The 21954-nt window shown below is 37.0% G+C and overlaps 1 protein-coding gene across 1 annotated transcript in view; it reads right to left on the bottom strand.

Moving 5' to 3' along the window:
* The window catches only part of LOC101835906, a 28690-nt gene extending 20545 nt beyond the window's left edge, over window positions 1-8145 (bottom strand). The window contains 1 exon segment of the mRNA XM_040743953.1: window positions 7514-8145. Within this exon segment, the coding sequence (XP_040599887.1) occupies window positions 7514-8145 (632 nt within the window).
* Between the last annotated feature and the right edge of the window lie 13809 nt (window positions 8146-21954).

Consider the following 21954-nt stretch of genomic DNA (forward strand, 5'->3'; position numbering starts at 1 on the left):
ACAAAGAACCATGTGGGTGGTCTGAATAAGAACCACCTCCATAAGTTCATATATTTGAAATTCTTGTATTATTCATCACGGAGTGGCACTCCTTAGAATGGTTAGGAGGTGTGGCTTTGTGGGTTTAAGTATTTCCTTGTTAGAGAAAGTATGTCACTGGGGAGGGCTTTGAAGTTCCATAAACCCAAGCTAGGGCCAGTGGGTCTTGCTTGCTGTTTCTGAAGATGCGGAAATAGAACTCTCAACTACTCCAGCAACATGTCAGCCTGTGGTGCTCCCATTTTCCATGCCGTGATAATAATAGACTAAGCTTCTGAAACTATGAGCAAGTCCTGATTAAATGCTTTCTTTCATAAGTGTTGCAATGGTCATGGTGGTATTTCACAGGAATAGAACACTAATTAAGACAATCCAAACCTAGACAATGTGCAGAAGAAAAACTTGTAACACATAGTGTAAAATAGGATATCTTCATCAAAGACATCCCCCTCAGGGCTCAGCAAACTCTTTAGAAGATTAGGTGGAAATATTTCAGGAGTAATTTGGGTTCAAAACTCTTAGAAAATAAGGTCTCCTAGATTCAACAGGATTGTTCCACATATGAACTCACATACTGTGGCAGCATTCATAGGACCTATATGGCTAAGCCAGTTGAAGTTTGAAAGCTGAGCGGAAGAAGACAGAAGCCCCTATCTTTTTTTTTGTTTTTTGTTTTTTTTTTTGGTTTTACGAGACAGGGTTTCTCTGTTTTGGAGGCTGCCGGTCCAGCCTGGCCTCGAACTCATAGAGATCCGCCTGCCTCTGCCTCCTGAGTGCTGGGATTAAAGGCGTGAGCCACCAATGCCCGGCTCAGAAGCCCCTATCTTTAACACAGGAGCTATCTCCAATTTACAAGCACTTCTAAAGGGGAAATTGGTTTTTTTTTTCCATTGAGTCTCATTGGTTATACAAACCACTCAAAAGGTCAGGCCCCAGGCCTAGCAGTAAAGGGCAAAGACAAACCACCTTAATGATATTTTTAGAGGTTCTTTGTCTCATAATGTTATATTTGAACATGTTTTTTATATTACATATTATGGGCTCTGATTTCATGTTTTTATGGATTTTTTCTGTAAATAAAAGTGTTTCTATAACAATATGTTTCTTGTGTGTTCTCTTAGGGTGTTTGATTTCCCTTTTCTATCTTTTTTCGGTTCTTACTTTGTTGCCTATTTGCTTTCTAATGAGAAAGTGAGAAGAAGGGTGATTGGGAAAGTGAGGAGAATCTAGGAGGAGTTGAAAGAGGGAAAACTATGAACAGAGTACACAATATAACACATGCATTTCATTTTTTGAGGTAGGGTTTCTATGTGTAGCTTTGGAGCCTATCCTGGCACTTGCTCTGTAGGCCTGGTTGGCCACAAACTCACTGAGATCTACGTGCCTCTCTGCCTCCTGAGTGCTGGGATTAAAGGAATGCACCACCAATGTCCCGCATATTTCAATTTTTAAAACATTAAAGAATTGAACGTAATCTCATCTCCAACCCAGGAGCTTTGCAATGGTAACCATGAAGTAAAGAACAAGAGTAATAGACACTAGAACTAGTGCCAGCAAATACAAAGCACAAAAGAGACACAATCAGATAGGGCTTTCAAGCTCTAACATCAAACTAGAAATAATTGTCTCACAAATCAGCCATCTGAGACATGAACGGCAGTTCAAAATATTTTAGGAATGAAGTGGCAAAGAACAAAAAATTAAAATTAATAAAAGTTTAAAAACATAGTCTCTGAAAAGATAACTTCAAATGACTGAGAATGCCATGACTGGCACCTGAGCTCCTCTCTCAGAGCTCTGGTCATTAAATTCGGATTATCATATATTTAGATGTCATTTTGATGTATATGGCATTAAAACTGCTTTCTAGTTAAATCTATCGAAAGTTAAAACTGGTTAAAACAAATAACACTGGAATTGATGATATAAATTTAACAACCACGCAGGTAATAATGGTTTTAAAGACATTAAGGTTTCTTTATGGCTGGGCATTGGTGACACATGCCTTTAATCCCAGTACTCGGGAGGCAGAGGCAGGCAGATCTCTGTGAATTCGAGGCCAGCCTGGCCTAAAGAGAGAGTTCCAGGACAGCCTCCAAAGCAATAACGAGAAACCCTGTCTTGAAAAACCAAAAAAAGGTTGCTTTTTCTTTGATATTGCAAAAAGATGTTAAAGAATTTTTATTGTTTTTAAAACCAGTTTTTAAAAAGTTTACATTTATAAGATATTTGTGCTTATGTTATATTGTTAATGTTTGTACTTAAATCGAAGAGCTAGCTAAAATTTAAGATCACAGCCATAAGCTCCATATGCTAACCAGAAGTTAAGATATTTATTTTTTATGGTACAGTAAGACAATGACCTAAGTTAAACAAAGGACTTAAAATAGCGTATAAGCCCATGGGTCTCAATCCTTTGGGGATTAAAAAAAAAACCTTTCTACAAGGGTAGCCTAGGACCACCTGCATGCCAGATGTTTGCATTAGTAACAACAGAAAAATTTTGTAATAGGGAGTACCACAACATGGGAAATATGTTTAAAGGATCAAAATATTAAATTTTTAATGGTAAACCTGGCAGTGTAAAGTCCTAGTTTTATAAAAGCTGCTAACCTATTGTAAGATGTTAATAAATATAAGTTACTAGCCATCTTTTTAAATAAACAAGTTTGTTGGTTATAGTCAAGCTAAGTACTAATGATTAATAACGGGAATAATCCTTATTAAGTTCCCTGTATATGTTTTCAAAGGTTAAGCTTAAAACAAGTAACTGGAAACAAAGTTGTCAGATTTACCTAGGAAGACTTCTAATACCACAGAAATCTGCAGAATATGGCATTTAAAATGTTGACTGCAAAGCTTAATATATCAGACAGAGAATTCTAGATGCTGACAGTAACCCAAGGTCTCTATAAAGAAGTTTATGGGGCACCACAGATTGTGATGAAGCAGACAAGTGGGCAAGATGCTCAAATGTGACGTGTGCTGCCAGGCAAGACGTGGCTAAGACTCTGGACAGGCTGCAGGCCACTGGAAAAGTGATTGTTCCACCTTTGCTTAGACAAAATAAAGTCAGTCTTTTCCATGTCCTTCTGCCACAGAGAGAAAAAAACTCTCACCTTATTGACTTAGTGAAGATTTACTTCTGCCCCCAATGCTATGGAAACTTTGGTATGGCTAACTGTATATGGACTTGATCCTATCATTTTTTAATAGATTCAAAAGTTACATAGAATTTATCCTTCTTAGATCGATGTCAGTATTAATGGTTGGACTAGCTAAAACTTTGTCACCTTGGCAGTATCAGACCGTCTTGATACAGCTCCTAAATAAAGATCTGAGGATATAAACACATCTAAGTCTTAAGGGCATAAAATAATTTAAAATATAAATGTTCAGAGCTTACTATTTAATAAAGTTCTGATAAGGTAGTAGAGCAGAAGCTACCAAATCTTCATTCACAAGCTCAAAATTTTAAGATTTATTTTGGTTGTCATCTAAGTATAAATATAAAATGTTTCTCATCAAGTCTAAGGCTTCCTTTTCCAATCTACACCTAGATCTCTCTGGACAGTAAAATAGGTCCAATCTTCTAACTGAAATCTGAAGTTTTTAATGGGAATAAAAGGTATAATTATATTCCTGCTGTTTTACAGATACGCAATATCTGCTTTTTCTACAATGTGGACATCAGTACAGATTGATAATGATAATAAGTCTAAAACTTTTATGTTCTTTTACATAATAAAGCCGATATAGGCTTCAGAGGATCAACATTCATAAAGCTTGGATCCACCTCTCACAGGTCAAAGGGACTCCATATAAGTAAAGCTTTTGTTATCACACCTATGTGTTCCTGAGGATGGGATTTTCTCCCTGGTCTTGGGACTCCTCTCCTTCTTGATCACTAAAATTATGGATCTAAGAGTTCCCACTAAGTATATAAGTTTTAACTTCTGTTCCCAGTTTAAACAAGTCTCAACAGATTTTTGCTTCTGGCAGACAAGCATCAGTTGCTGACTACAGCCTGCTCCTGAAGATTGCTAGCCCTGGACTTGCCGTGGATGTGAACCACCCTAGCTGATTTGAGCACTTCCTGAATCTTCAACAGAGTCAGTGAAATAGATACTTCTGAATCCCATTTTTTACTTTTTTGCTTTTGACTAGCATTTCAGCCTTCTCACGTCCCCTGACAATACCCCAAAATCAGCAGGAAGTAGCACAGGAAAGAATATGTCACCCCTTTTTCCTTGTTGAGATGCTAAGTCAAAAGGAACCTCCATACTTGGAGACAAGATGATAACAGATACAAATTTATTAGCCTGTACCTCAAACTTCCCCTGAGATTTTAATTTTCAATGTCAATTTAGATTTTATTTTTTCTATAAGAAACTTCATTTAGTGGCTGAACAAAGAAGAGGCAGACTCCCTTGGTTAAGTACTGAGCTGAACTCAAGAAAGCCAGGAACAGAGAGGGAGGACTGATGATCAAAGAGATTAAGACCTGGCTGGTTTAACCCCCAGAAACAGCTGACCAGACAAAGGTTAACTCTTGAATCCCAGGCATCAGTCTGGGAATCCAGCATGGGACTGATCAAGACCCCCTGAATCTGGGTGTCAGTGAGGAGGCCTAGGGAATCTATTGAGCCTTGGGCAGCAGATCAGTACCCATCCCAAGTATGCACACGGACTTTGGACTCCCATAGAACAATGTGAGGTGCACTCTCACCCTGAACTCTTGGGGAAGGGTCTAGGCCCTGCCCTATATGAAATGACAGACTATAGACACCACCATGGAGGGCCTCACCCTCCCTGGGGGAATGAGGGGATAATGGGGGGGGTTGGGAGGAGGGCACGGGAGGAGGGGAGGGAAAGGGAGAGGGACCTGGAACTGACTTGTGAAGCAACTTTGTTTATTATCTAAATTTAAACTGGAAAATAAAATTAAAAAAAAAAGAAAGGGGGGAAATGAAGGAGCAAAAATTAAAATTAATAAAAGTTTAAAATCTTAGGCCCTGAAAAGGGAACTTCTAATGACTGTAAATGTCATGGCTGGTGCCTCAGCCCCACTCTCAAAGAAAGGGAGGTGACCCTCGACCTCTGGGGTCAAAATTCCTATGTATGCTAATTCCTGGTCCTAAGGTTTTAAGATGGTAAAGATCCCTTGCCCCAGGAGATAACTGACAGACCCTGTCATCCTGGAACTCTACAACCCGGTGTCCTGTCTTATCTTACTCAAATGTGTCTTGCTTAAAATATATAGTTACTACCTTACTCTGTACTTTGAATGACCTTAAGTAACATTGAAAACTCTGAAATTTGTGGCCTACAACCTTATTGTTTGCACCCTTTAAAAGCTTCTCATTTTGGCTGGTTGGCATCTCTTTCCCCCATCATGGAGTGAGATCCAAGATGAACAGCTTGAACAATAACAGGAAACCTTTGCTTTTGCATCAGAGTTGTGGGCTCCTTTGGTTAGTCTCTGGGGCTCTTCGAACCTGGCACAACCCTGGGAGTGGCTTATGTCAATCCCAGGAAAGGAATCTACAGGATCATGCAAGATATGACACTTACTGTAACTGATTAAATTCAAATATTGCCAGGTGCTGGTGGCACACACCTATAATCCCTGTACTCAGGAGGCAGAGGCAGGCTGGTCTCTGTGAGTTCCAGATGAGCCTGATCTATAGAGCAAAGTGCCAGGACAGACTCCAAAGCTATACAGAGAAAATCTGTTTTGAAATAACAAAAATCATGCTTATATATTAAAATATGTATATCTTGAATTTTCTGAAGCATTCTAATTATGTTTCTTATTACCTCATTGCAAGACAGTAATTATGATGGATAACCCCAATGTTATATAAGACTAGAATGTATATGCATTTTAAAAATTATGGTTTTAAAAACATCAGCAACTTTGAAACTCAGAAAGCTATTATAGGCATTTCAACAGATGTGATGGGACAGTATTCTGGCACTTGGGTGTTACAAAATAATAAGTGTTACACAGCTCAGAAGGAAAGGTATCCTGGAGCTCTGGAGCCCAGGACAAACACAGGCTTAAGTAAGAGTAACAGCTTACAGTCCTGCCTCAAGCAAAGGCTTCCCCAGTGTACCCACTCTGCTCCAGCAGGAGAGGGTCTTCCAGCTGGGGATGTTTGCCCAGTATAACAGTTTTGATCCAGCAGGAGAAGGTTTCCAGGGCAAAGTTGCTACAGTTCAGCTCTGCTCCTGGGAGAGTAGAGAGCTGAGTGTAATAACTCTGCTCTGCCAGGGGAAGGTTTCCCCCTCAAAAGTGTTACAGCCCTGAAAGCTCTGGTCTGTCCGGGGTCGTCTCTGCTCTGTTGCAAAAGGTGTTCACCAAAAGCTCATTGAAGGGGTTTATTGGGAGGGAGGAATCCAGGAGAGTGGCTGCCCTCTGCCACAGTGGCAGAGGACAGCAGTGTAGAGTGAACAGCCACAAGCTGAACAGACACAGGGTTTATATAGGGCTTCCACGGTGGGGATTAGTCATATTTTAATCTCCTGCTCAGGGATTGGCTAGTTTTCTGCACAGGGTTAGGGTCAGATTTGGCTCTGGTTTTAGGGAATATATGATTAAATAAGCTCTGTAGCATATAATATATGACTTGTACATCATTAATTTTCTTAATCATTTTTGTAAGGTCATAATAAAGGTGAATAGATATACCACTTTCGAAGCAAAAGAAAAGAAACATTTATATATCATTTTCTTGATTATTTTTTGCATATACTGCTATATCAATGCAATGCCAGGGTGACTGGATGTGGAGTTGTCATGCCACTAATCAGTTGGACAGACATTTGTTTCCATACAACTATATCATCCTTATGTAGGAGTAAGTAGAACACATAAAGTAGTCAAGTAATCTGTACTGTAAATGACACCTTCATAGTTAAATATAATTTCTCAGCTGTTATACAGTTGTGCTTGATACAAACATAAAACATATAAACATTAGAATGGTGATTAGTAACTATATTTCTAAATCTAATTGTATGTACCAAATGTTCATTTGCAATTGTCATGGACTTTTAACTTGAAAGGATGGAAACTATAATAATCATGAATAATTACCAAGTATTAGATAAGAAATAAAAGGCACACAGTGTCTTAGGTGGCTAATATTCTATTACCTTTATATTTAAAAAGTTAGCATTCTAAAGATACTAAAATTTTACTTCAAATATCTAAATAAATGACAAATTTAAAATTCCTATAATTAACAGGAGATTATAACATTCAAATAGCAATAAAATGCAATATAAAATTAACTTCAATACTTGTCAAAAGTTTACAATACAATCCTAGACAATATATTATTTATTTCAATTTCTATTGAAAGCCAAAAGCCAAAAACTCTCTCAACTCAGTAAGCCTCTTCTCCCTTTACCCTCACCAATCCCAGTACTCAGGCTATCTGCTGAGAAATTGTTAAACTAGTTGGGCCTACCTCCTCCTTCTGGAAACTTTGATGGGTGCTTATGTGAGGATCTAGATTTAGATTTCTTCCCTTTTGCTCGGAGAAGATTTCTAGACCTTGAACGGGACTTGTCTGGCAGCTGCTGACTGGACATTGGTGACTTGGACTTGGATCGTTTGGTTGATGACAGTCTCCTGTTCAAATAATGAGAATGAGTTCCAGATTGTGAGTCGTCTGGAGAAGATCTGCTGTGAGATGTCGATTGGATCCTGGTAGTGGGAGTACAGTCTCTTTCACTGTAGCTCTGGGATTCATGGTTGTCTTCCTCGTATTGGTGTTGCGCTCCCTGGGCACAGTCAGGTTGAGTATACCGTGGGTCATCATTGTGCAACATTTGCACCTGTAGTTTGCAGCCATCCAGTAAAATCCCATTTAAGGCATCCATGGCATCCTTAGCGTCACGTTTGTTGAGGAAATGGATGAAGGCAAAGCAGTAACACTCTTTGGTTAAGTGATTTGGGGCGATGTATACATCACCAACAGGCCCTTAATCTTCAAATAAACACTTTAGGGTTCGGGATGAAGTGCAGTTTGCCAGGTTGTCTACCTAAAGCGAAGTCATTCCCTTCATATTAGGAAGAGGATGGCTGTAGCTCATGGTTCTTGATACCTTAGTCTTTGAAATGAGTAATTGCTAACAGAAAAGAAGAGCCCAAACGGCAGCGGCCATTTCCTTCCGTTTTGACCGTTAGGTTTCACTTCCATTCGCTCATGCTCACAGGTTCTAGAATGCTTCACTCAGCCCCGCCCATTCATAGAGCTAAAGTATTTGAAGAAAAAAAAACCCAGAGGAATATCACTGCATGCCAATTTAAGTTTAGAATTTAATGATTTATACTTTATGTAACTTTCAGCTTCCATTTTTTTTTTCTTTTTGGTTTTTGAGACAAGGTTTCTCTGTATTGTATTGGAGTCAGTCCTGGGACTCTCTCTGTAGACCAGGGTGATCTCGAAATCACAGAGATCCTCCTGCCTCTGCCTCCCGGGTGCTGGCATTAAAGGCGTATGCCGCAAACGCTTGGCCAATGTTTTTAATCATAAATTGGAATTATAATGTTGCTAATCTTTTTATTCTTTCCATTCAATAATCTATATAGCAACAATATAAAAGTAGAAGGGGATAAAGTATAAACCCCTTGAGCTACACGAGTGGCCAGACTCATCCCCTGAGGACCTCTAATTGCCAGGTTCTAGACACATGATACTCCAAGTGCCCTAACTGCTGGATCCTGTCTCCACCCTACAGAGTAAAAAGCCCCAGTCACTGGGCATGAAATCCTATCAATGTCTCCCCTGGAAAGCTCCACCATAATAAGTTCCACCCTCTTCCCAAGAAGCTGTATATAAGCCCTGAATTCTATTCAGTTTGCTTCTCTTTGTCACCCGAGCAAAGTCAGAAATTCTCCTTTTTTCCCCCTCAATAAATCTTTTGTATGAGATTTGTTTATGGTGTGAATTTGTGGTGTTCTTTGGCTCACAGGTGTCACGATACCTTTCTATCTGAGCAGTAATGCTTACACTGTGCATTAGAAAAGTATTTGTTCCAGAATAAAAATTATTGATTTATTCTGTCCAAACACTGGAAGACTACCTTTTGGAAATGGAGAAATGAGACAATAATACAAGCCTGACGGATATCTCAGCACTTTTTGGGAAAATGGAGTTAGCAAGAGAAGAAAGAATAAAAAGGATACTCTCAGCTAGAAGTATAAAAATGCACCAATCTCAACAGTGAGAGTTCATAGGTACACTGAGTAAGTCAGTCAGGGCTTGAAACTTCAGACACAAAAAATGCCTTGGTTATCTGTATAAGCAGATTTAGGATTTTGGCCTTGTGAAGAAAAGAGATGAAAAGTGAAAAGTTATGAAAGCAGACAGGCTTAGCAGTGAATTTGAAGGCAACTATCTCCCAAAAGTAACTTTGGTGTCTATATGTATATATCTCTTTATGGGGAGAGTTTCTCTCATGTTTTAAGGTTGTGTTTTTATTTATGTTTTTATGTACATGCCTGGGTAAGACTATGTGTACCACGTATGTGCAGAAGCCCAAGGAAGATAGTGAGTAGCAGACTACTTGGAACTGGAGTTACGGGTAGTTTTAAGCTGCCCAGTGGGGTGGTCTGGCTACTCTACCCAAGCCCTCTCTCAAGCACTAAGTACCCTTGACCACTGAGCAGTTTGTCCAGACCAATTTATAAAATTCACTTATGCCTTAAATAATATATTTTTAATGCAGTCCTCTTTGGATTCTAAAACAAGATTTTATGCTTAACAGAAGAGGTTTCTGCCCTTGATTTGGTAAGAAAAATATCTATTTATAACTAAAGTGTAGAATCAAACACTGACAACTTTTAAAGGGGTTGCTGACCATTTCCAACTTGCTTGTCTTAAAAGACATCAACATTTTGATTTTCAGGGTTCCAAAGATAATTTGCAATATGGAAGAAATCCACTATCTACCATGTAGGACACTAATTTATCAGTCTCTGAATAAAAATGCTTTTTATACTCCTTTTTTTCTTGCTTTCATTAATAAATTCACTTAAAATATGTTTGTTGGTGAGTAATCTATGCATTTATAAAACAAATGTAAAAAAAGACATGAACAATTCAAGTTAGTCATAAGGGAAAGATAAAAGTACCTTATCACCCATTTTTGCTTTTCTTGACTTCCTTTTTCCAATAAGAATTTTTAAAGGTCATTGTAAGCAACCTTTTCTTGAATCTACTATTTTAAAAAATTCAATATATTTCTTTAGAGAGGTTGCTATTGTAACTAACCTCTCTCTTGGGTATTGAAATTAGCACATTTGATATAGTAAATAGGTGAACACTGTTAGCTCTCGATTACATGAGTTAAATAATTCTCAAAGTCCATAAGCTTTCATTTTTATCAGTCACCCCTCTGAGAGATGAATGAGAGATTCTGTGACATTGGAGGAATATAAAGTCGACTTTCTTAGGCAAGAAGTAGAAGGACTTCTATATTGAAATAAAATATGACAAAGAAGAAAGAGAAACTAGTGAGGGAAATGAAAGGGAGAGAATACTGAAAAATATCTCAATTTATTCATTATTTCTTTTAATAGAAGAGGTTTTTTAGTAAAACTGATTTTATTCTGATGACTCCTATTATGAGAATTAGTGAGAATTTATACCTGAAGAACAAGGGTTTGAATAGGTATGGGGATTTTGCTTGTATTGTTTTGTTTCACTTGAGACAGTGTCATGATACATAGCCCAGACTGGCCTCAAACTCACCGAGATCTGGTAGTCTCTGTCACCTGAGTGTTGGGATAAAAGGTATGTTACCTCCCCCCTCCATTGGCTCAACAGACAGGAATCAATGGATCCTATTACTAATTTTGTAGCAATTTACATGTAGTATATACACAAGAAATTCATGAAGATTTTACAATTAAGAATAATGGAGACATTTACTCACAGGTATTCTGATGTTTTGCATTGTAATTAATTTTGAAAATAATCAAGTGATATAATTTACTGTGAATGTTTTAGAAGTCATATATTATGGCATCATTTAAAGAAAAAGCTCATGATATTTGTTAGAGATAATGAAGAATATTTATTATTAGGATGCAAAATACATAGACAAATGGAAATTTATAGCCAAGGAAATTGGCCAATAATTTAAGACTAATAGCAAACTATAGAGCAATGGGTCTTCTTGCAATTTAGGAAAATCAGTGTGATAGGAGTGTTGTTGAAAGGTCAAGTAGACAAAGTGCACAATGAGGTTGACAAACTAGTAATAGCAAATGTGGTCAGATATAAGGGCAAAGAGATAAGAATTTGATCAGCTGTATATATGTGTAGTAGTGTTCTTGATCAAATTGAACTAAAGATGGCAAAGTTCATAGTTAAGTTAAGTAGTAGACAGAACTATATATATATATATATATATATATATATATATATATATATGGATAGAAAATGATTCCAGTGTACTATTTGATGCTTTATGGGGACAAGGCATATGTTGAAGTGCTTATTTTTAAAGAACACATGAGTTTTTATTGTGGAGTTTTTATTGTGTCTTAGGCTAATGATTCACATAAATGGTTGAGTCTCAGTATCCCAATTAGCTAAAATTCTTTTAATCTTAATGTTGGGAGATGTGTTCTCGTGTTTTGGAGTACTTCGGAGATGCAACAAAACTTTGAAAATAACTTAAGGTTAGACTAAAATGTTTTTGTCAAATAGATTTGAGGTGAACAATCCAAAATTACTATCTATCTAAAGGTTTAGAAAGGCACATAGCTGAGTGAGGGACGAGTTAAGGTTAGAGATCAAAATCAAAGCAGCTCCATTATCATTAGATGTATTTAACGTGTTTAAAAATCACTTGGAAGAATCATTACTTTTCCATTGCTATAGCAAACATCATGACCAACACAACTTATTTTTTACTAATTACATTTGTTCATTTATTTTACATCCTGACCCCAGTTTCCCCTCCCTCCTCTCCAGTCACCTCCCTACTTCGGCTCCATTAATCTGCTCCTCCTTTGTTTCTGTATAGAAACGAACAGGTCTCTCATGGGTGTCAACAAAGCATGGCATGTCAAGTTGGGCTAATGCTAAGAGCCTCTTTATTTTTTTGTTTGTTTTGGTTTTTTGAGACGGGGTTTCTCTGTGGCTTTGGAGGCTGTCCTGGATCTAGCTCTTCTAGACCAGGTTGGTCTCGAACTCACAGAGATCAGCCTGCCTCTGCCTCCCAAGTGCTGGGATTAAAGGCATGTGCCACCAATGCCCAGTATGTAGCATGCTTTAAAACTTATTTTTATTTATGTATCCATTTACACAGCATTATGTTGTCTCCATTTCTGGCAATTGCAAATAATTCATAGGGACTTATTAAATAAAACATTTGGTACTCATGGATCCAGGGGGTTGGAATCTGAGACCAACATGGCAGAGAGCATTATAACAGTGAGGCAGGTCAGTAGCTTATACTTTACCTCTGTTCAAGCAATAGTTTCTGAGAGAAAAAGATAACTGGGAATGGCTTGTGCTTTTAAAACCACAAAGCCCACTCCCAGTGATGTAATGCCCAAGGTCACAACTCCTGATCCTTCTGAATATTTCTATTAACTGTGGGCCACACTTTCATACATATGAGCCTATAGGGGACATTCTCATTCAAACCATCACAGGAGTTGTTTACATGATTGTGATGCAGTCATTTTGTGGTGGGAATTTAATAGATATATGTTTAACATGATCCTATATGAAGTTGAAGAGGACACACACTTATATAGACATTGAGTATCAGAAAATGTTTGCTTTGGATTTAGTTAGGCATATCAAAATTGCAATCAAAACTTACTCATTCACGTATTTTGATGAATTGATGTCTCAATTTTCATATCTGTAAAATTAAAATAAATAATTTGATGACATTTTGTGGTAATTTAATAAAATATTGTTAAATAATGTGGGTACTAAATGAAATGCATAAATATGTGTTTATGTTATTACACAGACCAGATATGACAAATTCATTTAAAATGATAGCTGTTTTATTTTCACATAAAATATAAATACCTTTTATTTAGCCTACTATGTATTCTTTTCATATTTTAGGATGCTAGATAATGAGTTAATTTTTCTGTCAAAATTACAAATATTATAATGCACTCATTTTTGTACTCTTCTCTAAAGCATAGGACACCGAGGCACTAGAAAGGAAGAAAACTACCTCACAAAATGGATGAATGTCCTTGAACTACCTCACAAAATGGATGAATGTCCTTGAAGTACTCAGTACACAGAAATTGTGTGATTTCATCCTATCAAATGGCATTAAACTAGTGAGAACAGAATAGATGCAGGGATACAGAACAGTCAGAAAAAATAATCTAATGCCAAGAATGTAAAATTGAGTACCTTAAAAAAGAAAAAAATTCTACAAAACCTTCAATATGCAATTAATCATGAAATACATCCAAATCCTAGTCTTGAAAAAAATAGGAAAGTACTCATTATTTCCTAAAAACCAGGCTCTAATGTTGATGATTCCTTTTGTAACTAAAGCAATGTTAAAGCAAAAACAAACATCTTGGCTCCCTCCTGTGTTTATAAGGGGACTAGAGTTTTCTAATCCACCCATGCTCTCTCTCTAGCCCTTCCATAAAAAATACCCTGAAAAACAAAATATCTTTCTACATCTACAAATAGAAATTAAAATATTTCAGAGGCCTTGAAAAGCGGCTTGGTAGTACTAGGAAATAATTTTTATCATTCATGTACAGTATTTATTCAGAATAAATGACATATCAGTCTCGATTTTTGTTTTGGGTATGATGTTTTCAGATACAGAAACTAATGTCAGATAATTTTTAAACCTATTTTGAAGCTACTGATGTACAGCACATGGTGTATACCCCTAAATTTAATGGACCATGAATTTGTCAAGCAATAACATGCAATTTATTACATAAACTAACAGAATAAATAAAAGCTTTCATTTCCTTTATCTTTCAGATTTAATATAATTTTTTGTAGAATGAGTATGTCAAAAAAGTACATTATCTTAACCTTGACAATGAGGGGGTTATACTGGGTTAATAATAAACATGTCTGCAGAGGTTCTTTACAATAAATGCGTTAGTGGTGCATATATAGGTGCAAACATGTGAATTTTTCAGGATTATCTTATGATTTTATTATTGAAATATATGATACTATTAGAGTAATGTACATATACTCTTTGAGTTTATTAGAAATCAGGTAGAAAATCAGGTAATTTTATAAAATGTAAAACACAGATGTTATGTTATGAATACACCAGAAAACGAATACAGTATGTAGGGTTACATAGTGAGTAAAACATTATACAATAAAAGTAAATTCAATTTAAGGTTGGTAATATACTATTTCTTAGGAGCATATAGTTCACATAATGTAATGTAAAAATGAAAAAGTACTTTTATCTAGTTTAGAAGTTGTACCTAGTGTGTATATAAATACAATCCACTGAATATTTGTCTTGCAAATATTTAATATAAAAATTTTGAGCTGAACTCCTGGAATCCAGTTACAGAGATGGAGGAGTGATTAGCAAAGGCATCAAGACAAGGCTGGAGAAACCCACAGAAACAGCTGAACAAGGGGGAGCTCATGGACCCCAGACTGATAGCTGGGAAACCAGCATAGGACTGTTCCAGATCCCCTGATCAAGGGTGTCAGTTAGGAGGCCTGGACAATCTATGGGGTCTCTGGTAGTTGATCTGTATTCATCTCTAGTATACAAATGGACTTTGGGAGCCCATTACAGGTAAAGAGATACTTTCTCAGTCTAGACACAAGGGAGAGCGCCCAGGCCCTGCTCCAAAATAGATGACAGACTTTGAAGATTCCTCCTTGAAAGGCATTACCCTGCCTGGGGAGAAGAAAGGGGATGGGATAGGGGATCTATGGGGTGCAAGAGAGGAGGGGAAGGAGAGAGAACTGGAATCAACATGTAAAGCAAGCTTGTCTCTAATTTAAGTGTAAAAGGAAAAAATGAAATAACAAAAAACCAAAGATATCTCTTTTATTGGTTTTCTTCTCATTTATCCTCCAAAGTTCTATGAATATGAGAATTGACTCCCAGCCTCTATTTGACATGTGATACCCAGGCTTGCAGAATATATGTAAGGTACAGTTCCTTAGCAGGTATGCCTAATACGAGGTAGTCAAGTAAACAGAAGGGGAAGCTTTCTGATACAAATAAGGTAGCTATTCTGGGAGTTCTTGTTGTGGTCCACAAAGATGACTCCACTTCATCTTGATTTAAAGTCAGAGAGTTCAAAACTGTTCTTAGTATTCCAGGGTTAAAGTCACAATACCTAAAGGTCTAAGTCAGGGCTGCTGCAGGGTGTTTGATCTTGCTCTTGGATGTCTTATCTAAATATCAACAGATTTGATCTGAGGTGTGCTTATTCATGACCCTGAAGGCCAGATGAGTCTGAGATATGGGTCCCGAATGCTTGGAAAATTAAGAAATAGTCTGTTTCTTCCTTGTATTTTGATAAAAATGTCTTTTGCCACATTCCCCTTTTAGTTGGGGTACTTAAGAATGTTGAAGACTAAACTTAGCACATTGAGTGTTCACTGGATTGTCCATCTGACTCTATCCTGTGTCTCTGCCTTCTTCTTAGTGTCTTTACCTAACGTTTCTCTATCCACATTCCTTCCCCCTCTCAGGTGTGAACCACCAAGTAGGCTAGATTCAACTGAAAACACAAAGATGAGTTACAACAAATTTGCGCTGCAATGTGGGACAGTTACCTAAAGCTAAAACAAACTCTTAAGTTCTTTTATTAGTGAGTTAGTTAAAAAAATGAACCTGACCTCTGAGGATCATTTTAACTTCTTGTTTCAAGATATGAGAGATATCTTCTCCAAAAATTATTCCAACTGTGAGACCCTCATCAGAGGTCACTTTAGTGAAGTGATCTATCTTTTGTTTTCAACCTCCAAAATTGTAAGTCAAATAAAATTATATGAAATTATCTTTCCTCAAGAATTTCACTGCAGTGATATAAACGTGACAGGTATGGTTGTCCATGCTTAAATTATCAGGTTAATTGCAAAAAACTGTACATTGAAAGTCGATGATATAATTATTGTCAGAGTAGAGATAGAGTTGAGGTTTAGGATGACAGGCCAATGCTAGGGAAAGAAAACTGACTTAGAAGTAAACTGCTACTTCTATATGAGAAAAAAATTAATGAAGTAGCACATTATATTTTATATATTTTATGCTTTGTATTTATTTGAAATATAAAAATGTAGAAAATTTCATATTTAAAACACATATTTACCCCATATATTTTCAATGATAAATGCATAAACCACAACCAACTCTCTTTTATCTAGCTTTGTGTAGGTGATTTTTTTAGTAGATACCTTTCAAATACTGCTTAATAAAGTCACCAGATGCCATTTACTTCTTTCCTTTGTGTTGACTTCATGTTTAAAAAATACTTCAGAGAATTATTACGAGGAGTTTGAAAAGTATGTTTTGATTTCAGTCTGTGGTCAGTTGCCTTTTTGGCTTTATGGCTTGAGGCAAAAGAGTTCCTAATGTGAGTATAAGGTATAAGAAGTTGCTTCCTTTGTGGTTGGAGGTAAAGAGACAGAGATGAAAAAATAAGATCTCAATATCCCCTTCCAGCATTTTCTCACAATTACCTGATTTCCTTCCACTAGGTTCACTCTTAAATAGTTTCACAACTTGCAAGTTCTGAACACCATTTATCAGGGATCTATAGAGGATAGTTAGGTGAACAATGCATCTTCTCAACTTAATCAAGATTGATTATGGCTTTAAAGTAACAAAAGAAACAAAATACCCTTTCACAGGGAAATGTTTTTTAAGTACTGTTACTGACATAGATCTGCCTAGGAGTTCTCCCTTATTTGTCAGTTTCTTTCTACACACCTGGCATAATATACCTTTTTGTAATTACTTGAATAAAATCTCCACAACCTATGTCAGTTCTGTAAATCTTGGCTCATGTTTCAGTCCTGAAAGATTTTTAGCAGATCACTTATGAGCTGTTATTAATTAGTAAAGGTCAGGCATTATGTTAAATGTGGCAATTACAAAACATCAGAAACAGTGGAAGAGAATACAAATGAATTTGTGAAATCAGCTATTCCTTACTTATGCTTATCAATTTTTGTTCTGCCTGAAGTGAGTTTAAGGTTTTGCTAAAAATCTATGAGAATCAAAAATCATGTTTTGGAACAGACTTTTAAGATAAGTTAGAAGTAAAAGTTTTGCTTATATGTACGTAGATTTCCCAGGGCTGCGATATCAGGTTGCCATCAGTTTTACTAACTGAAATAAGAGTAATTTATTTCTTCACAATTCAAGATACCAGCTATCCAGACTCAAAGTACTGGCAAAGTTTCTTGCTTCTCAAAGTTCTTACTAATTATTGCAGGCCACTTTCTTAAATCCCTGTGGTTTCCTGCAAATTATTGGTAAGCCCTGGCTTTTGGCAGAAGGACCTCAATCTCTAGATAGTGTTTCTTATGATATTTACATTACTTTCCATGTCTGTAAACACAAATGCAAATTTTCTTTGCTTTTCTCTTATAATGATACCAGTTAGTAATATAGTACATACCTGGAATCCAAATGATTTCATTTTGGCATTCAAATATTTACAACTACAGTTATCTTAAAACCAAGTAAGGCTATATTCTAATACTCATGGTAGATAGGAGTCTTTTGGAGATACCACAGTCTATTTCTATTTGTACTTTTCAATGATTATATTTTGGATGAAACTCACACAGAATTGATAGGTGAAAAATTTACAAATACATTATTTTGCTCTGGAAATTTCCTCTAGAAACATAAATTGTGTGCCTTAACTTATTTCTGAGGTTCTGTTTTGAAATTTTAGAACAAAATTCAGTGGAATTTAAAATTAAGAAAATTGTCATAATGCTTTAAGTATGGTTTAACCATTTTTAAAAAAATTGAAGCTACTTTGGAATTAAAATTGTAAATATATGTAAATTGCCGTACCAAAATGAGCAATGCCACATGCTAACTAAAACATGAAAGAAAACCTACAATCAAATGTTATATAAATAAAATTCCAGTGCTAATGAATATTAATGGATATTAAATTTCTACTTGTGAGGACTATTATTATTATTGAGTGGCACATTGAGACGTCAATATATTTTGAAATAATCAAGATCTCCTTGACTAAAGCTATTGTTTATAAAGCTAATTCAGATTTTAAAATGAACTAGTAATATTCTTATATCTTGAGTCTGTATCTCTAAGACAAGACTCAGTAATTAATGGAAAAGATTCAACAAAATGAATATAAATGAGTTAAATTAGGAAAGGTTGCAATGAAAATAGTTTCAGACATTAAATTCAAATTTTTATACAAGAAACTACTGACCTTAGCCACATCATCTAGGTAGAAAATATGACATTGCATTATGTATTATCCTAGTTGGTGATTCTTTCCATATATTACATAGTAGCACTGCTTCAACATTTCCATATTAAGATTATAAATTTATAAAGAACACAATAGAAAATTTTTTGTCTTTTTATTGCTTCTTTTACTGTCCTCCTTTCATTGATAATGGTTTCTGAAAGCAAATCAAGGATGCCGCACATGCTGTGAAAACAATCAGTGAGCTATTTAAAAAAATAACCCTCATTGTTCTGTGTTTTTACATTAAGTAGTACTAAATTTATTCATTATCAAACTCATACTTGTGTATAACACACTCTGATTACTGTAGCATCCCAATTGCTTTCATACTACTTTTGGCTTTACTACAACCCATCCTTGCAACAAGTAGTCTTTCTCAACATTCCTTCTTATTTGTTTTGAGTTCCATGGAGTTTAACCAGGATAGTTTGCATGACTATGAGGGAAAGGAGAACAGGAGGCATCAAGAAGGTTGACTTGGGGGCAAAACAGTGAAAGAGAGCAAGGAAAGAGATACCTTAAATAGAGGGAGCCATTATGGGCATACCAAGTAACTTGGCACTAGGGAAATTCCCAGGATTCCACAAGGATGACCCCAACTAAGTATTTAAGCAATAGTGGAGTGGCTACCTTAAATGTCCTTCCCTTATAATGAGATTGCTGACTACCTTACATGCCACCCAGAGCCTTCATCCAGTAGCTGCTTCATCCAGAAGCAGACACCCACAGCTAAGCACTGAGCTGAACTCCTGGAATTCAGTTGTAGAGGGATGAGCAAAGGGGTCAAGACCAAGCTGATGAAACCCACAGAAACAGCTGACCTGAGCAAGTGGGAGTTCACAGACCGCAGTCTGACATTTGGGGAACTAGAATAAGACAGAACGAGGACCTCTGTACATGGGTGTGAGGTGGAGGGCCTGGGCAGTCTATGGCAGTGGAACCAGTATTTATCCCTAGTGGACCAATGGGATTTGGGAACACATTCCCTATGAAGGGATGCTCTCTCAGCCTAGATACATGGCAGAGGGCGTAGGTCCTGCCCCAAATGATGTGACATATTTTGATGATGCCTCATGTGAAGCCTCACCCTCCCTGAGGAGTGGATGGGGTTGTTTGGTGGGGTAAATGGGAGGATAGGAGGGAGAGGGAACAAGGATTGGTATGTAAAATAAGATTGTTCATAATTTGAATAAAAAAACTTGACAAAAAAAGAAAAACTCATTCTTATGTAATCTTAACACACGTACCCTAGATGTTGTTCGATCATAGCTCTTTTGGCCTTGCCATTCCGAGAAATAAGGCTTTCTATTCTTATTCTTAATTATTTGAAATTCAGAGATTTAAACATGAAACATTAAAATGCTGTCCAGGCTACAGTGTCTACTGTCCCCTCCAGTAATTTGAGTTTTCCAGATCTATCCTGATTGTTAGAACCCTGTCCCCAGGATAAAGATCATATACAACTACCACTGCAGCTATATCAGTATGACTTGTGGGAATGTGAGAGTCTTACCTCAAGGTCACTGAATGAACTGTTTCTCAAGCTTCAGAACTCACATAAAAAACTGGTATAAGGCTATTAGAAGACAAAGTGGGTGGTACCCTTGAACGAATTGGTACAGGAGACAGCTTCCTGAACATAACACCAGTAGCACAGACAGTGAGATCAACAATTAATAAACGGGACCTCCTGAAACTGAGAAGAATCTGTAAGACAAAGGACACAGTCAGCAAGACAAAAAGACTGCCCACAGAATGGGAAAAACATTAACTAACCTCACATCTGACAGAGGGCTGATCTCCAAAATTTACAAAGAACTCAAGAAGCAAGTTTACAAAACACCAAAGGATCCAATTAAAAAGTGGGCTACAGAACTAAATAGAGAAGTCTCAATAGAGGAGTCTAAAATGGCTGAGAGGCACTTGAGAAAGCATTAAACATCCTTAGCCATCCAAGAAATGCAAATCAAAACAACTCTGAAATGCCATCTCACTCCTTTCAGAATGGCTAAAATCAAAAACACCAATGACAATTTATGCTGGAGAGGATGTGGCAAAAGGGGAACACTCCTCCACTGCTGGTGGGAGTGTCAACTTGTACAGCCACTTTGGAAATCAGTGTGGAGATTCCTCAGGAAAATGGGAATAAACCTACCACAAGACCCAGCAACTCCACTCTTAGGCATATATCCAAAAATGCCCATTCATACAACAAGGATGTTTGTTCAACTATATTCATAGCAGCATTATTTGTAATAGCCAGAACTTGGAAGCAACCTAGATGCCCCTCAACCGAAGAGTGGATAGAGAAAATGTGGTACATTTACACAATGGAGTACTATTCAGCAGAAAAAAAGTGGAATCCTGAAATTTGCAGGCAAATGGATGGCACTAGAAGAAACCATCCTGAGCGAGTTAACCCAGTCACAAAAAGAGAAACATGGCATGTACTCTCTCATATATGGATTTTAGACATAGATCTGTGGAGTGCCAGCCTACAGTTCCATGGCCAGAGAGTCTGGGAAACAGAACCTTCATTCAGTGGCTGATGGAAGCAGAGGCAGACTCCCATGGCTAAGCACTGAGCTGAACTCAACAAACCCAGTGACAGACAGGGAGGACTGATGACCAAAGGCATTAAGACTGGGCTGTTTTAATCCCCAGAAACAGATGACCTGACAAGGGTTAGTTCTTGAATCCCAGACTGATGGCTGGGAATCCAGCATGGGACTGATCAAGACCCCCTGAAGGTGGGTGTCAAAGAGGAGGCCTGGGTAATCTATTGAGCCTTGGGTAGTAGATCAGTATTTATCCCCGGTATACAAATGCACTTTAGACTCCCATCCAGCAATGAGAGATGAACTCTCACCCTGAACTCTTGGGGGAGAGTCTAGGCCCTGCCCTGGATTAAATTACAGACTATGGACACCCCCATGGAGGACCTAGCCCTCCCTGGGGAAATGAGGGTTATTGGGGGGTTGGTGGGAGGGCACAGGAGGAGGGGAGGGAAACGGAGAGGGACCTGGTATTGAGATGTGAAGCAACCTTCTTTCTAATTTAAATTTAAATTTGAAAATAATATATATATGGTATAATGTGATGCAAATCAACATTTCTACAACCTCATCAGTCACTTTAGAATAAAATAAAACAAAACAAAATGCAAAATGAAACAAACAAACAAACAAATCCCTGTAAATGTTATACAGATTTCAAGGTAAACTTTGGGTGTTAGAAAAAAAAATCACCCAAACAGTACATCTAATATGTACTGTGAGCACCACCTAGTGGGAGAAACTTTAACTGGAATCATGGAATGCAAGATTTTGCAATTAGGGGTGCCAAAGGCTAGAGAAAGAAAAAGGGAGTTGCTGAAATACAACTTATATCAAATTTAGGCTACAGTTATCATTTAGATCTGA

Source organism: Mesocricetus auratus, unplaced genomic scaffold, assembly GCF_017639785.1.
Source record: "Mesocricetus auratus isolate SY011 unplaced genomic scaffold, BCM_Maur_2.0 Super-Scaffold_100003, whole genome shotgun sequence".
NCBI classification, from domain to species: domain Eukaryota; kingdom Metazoa; phylum Chordata; class Mammalia; order Rodentia; family Cricetidae; genus Mesocricetus; species Mesocricetus auratus.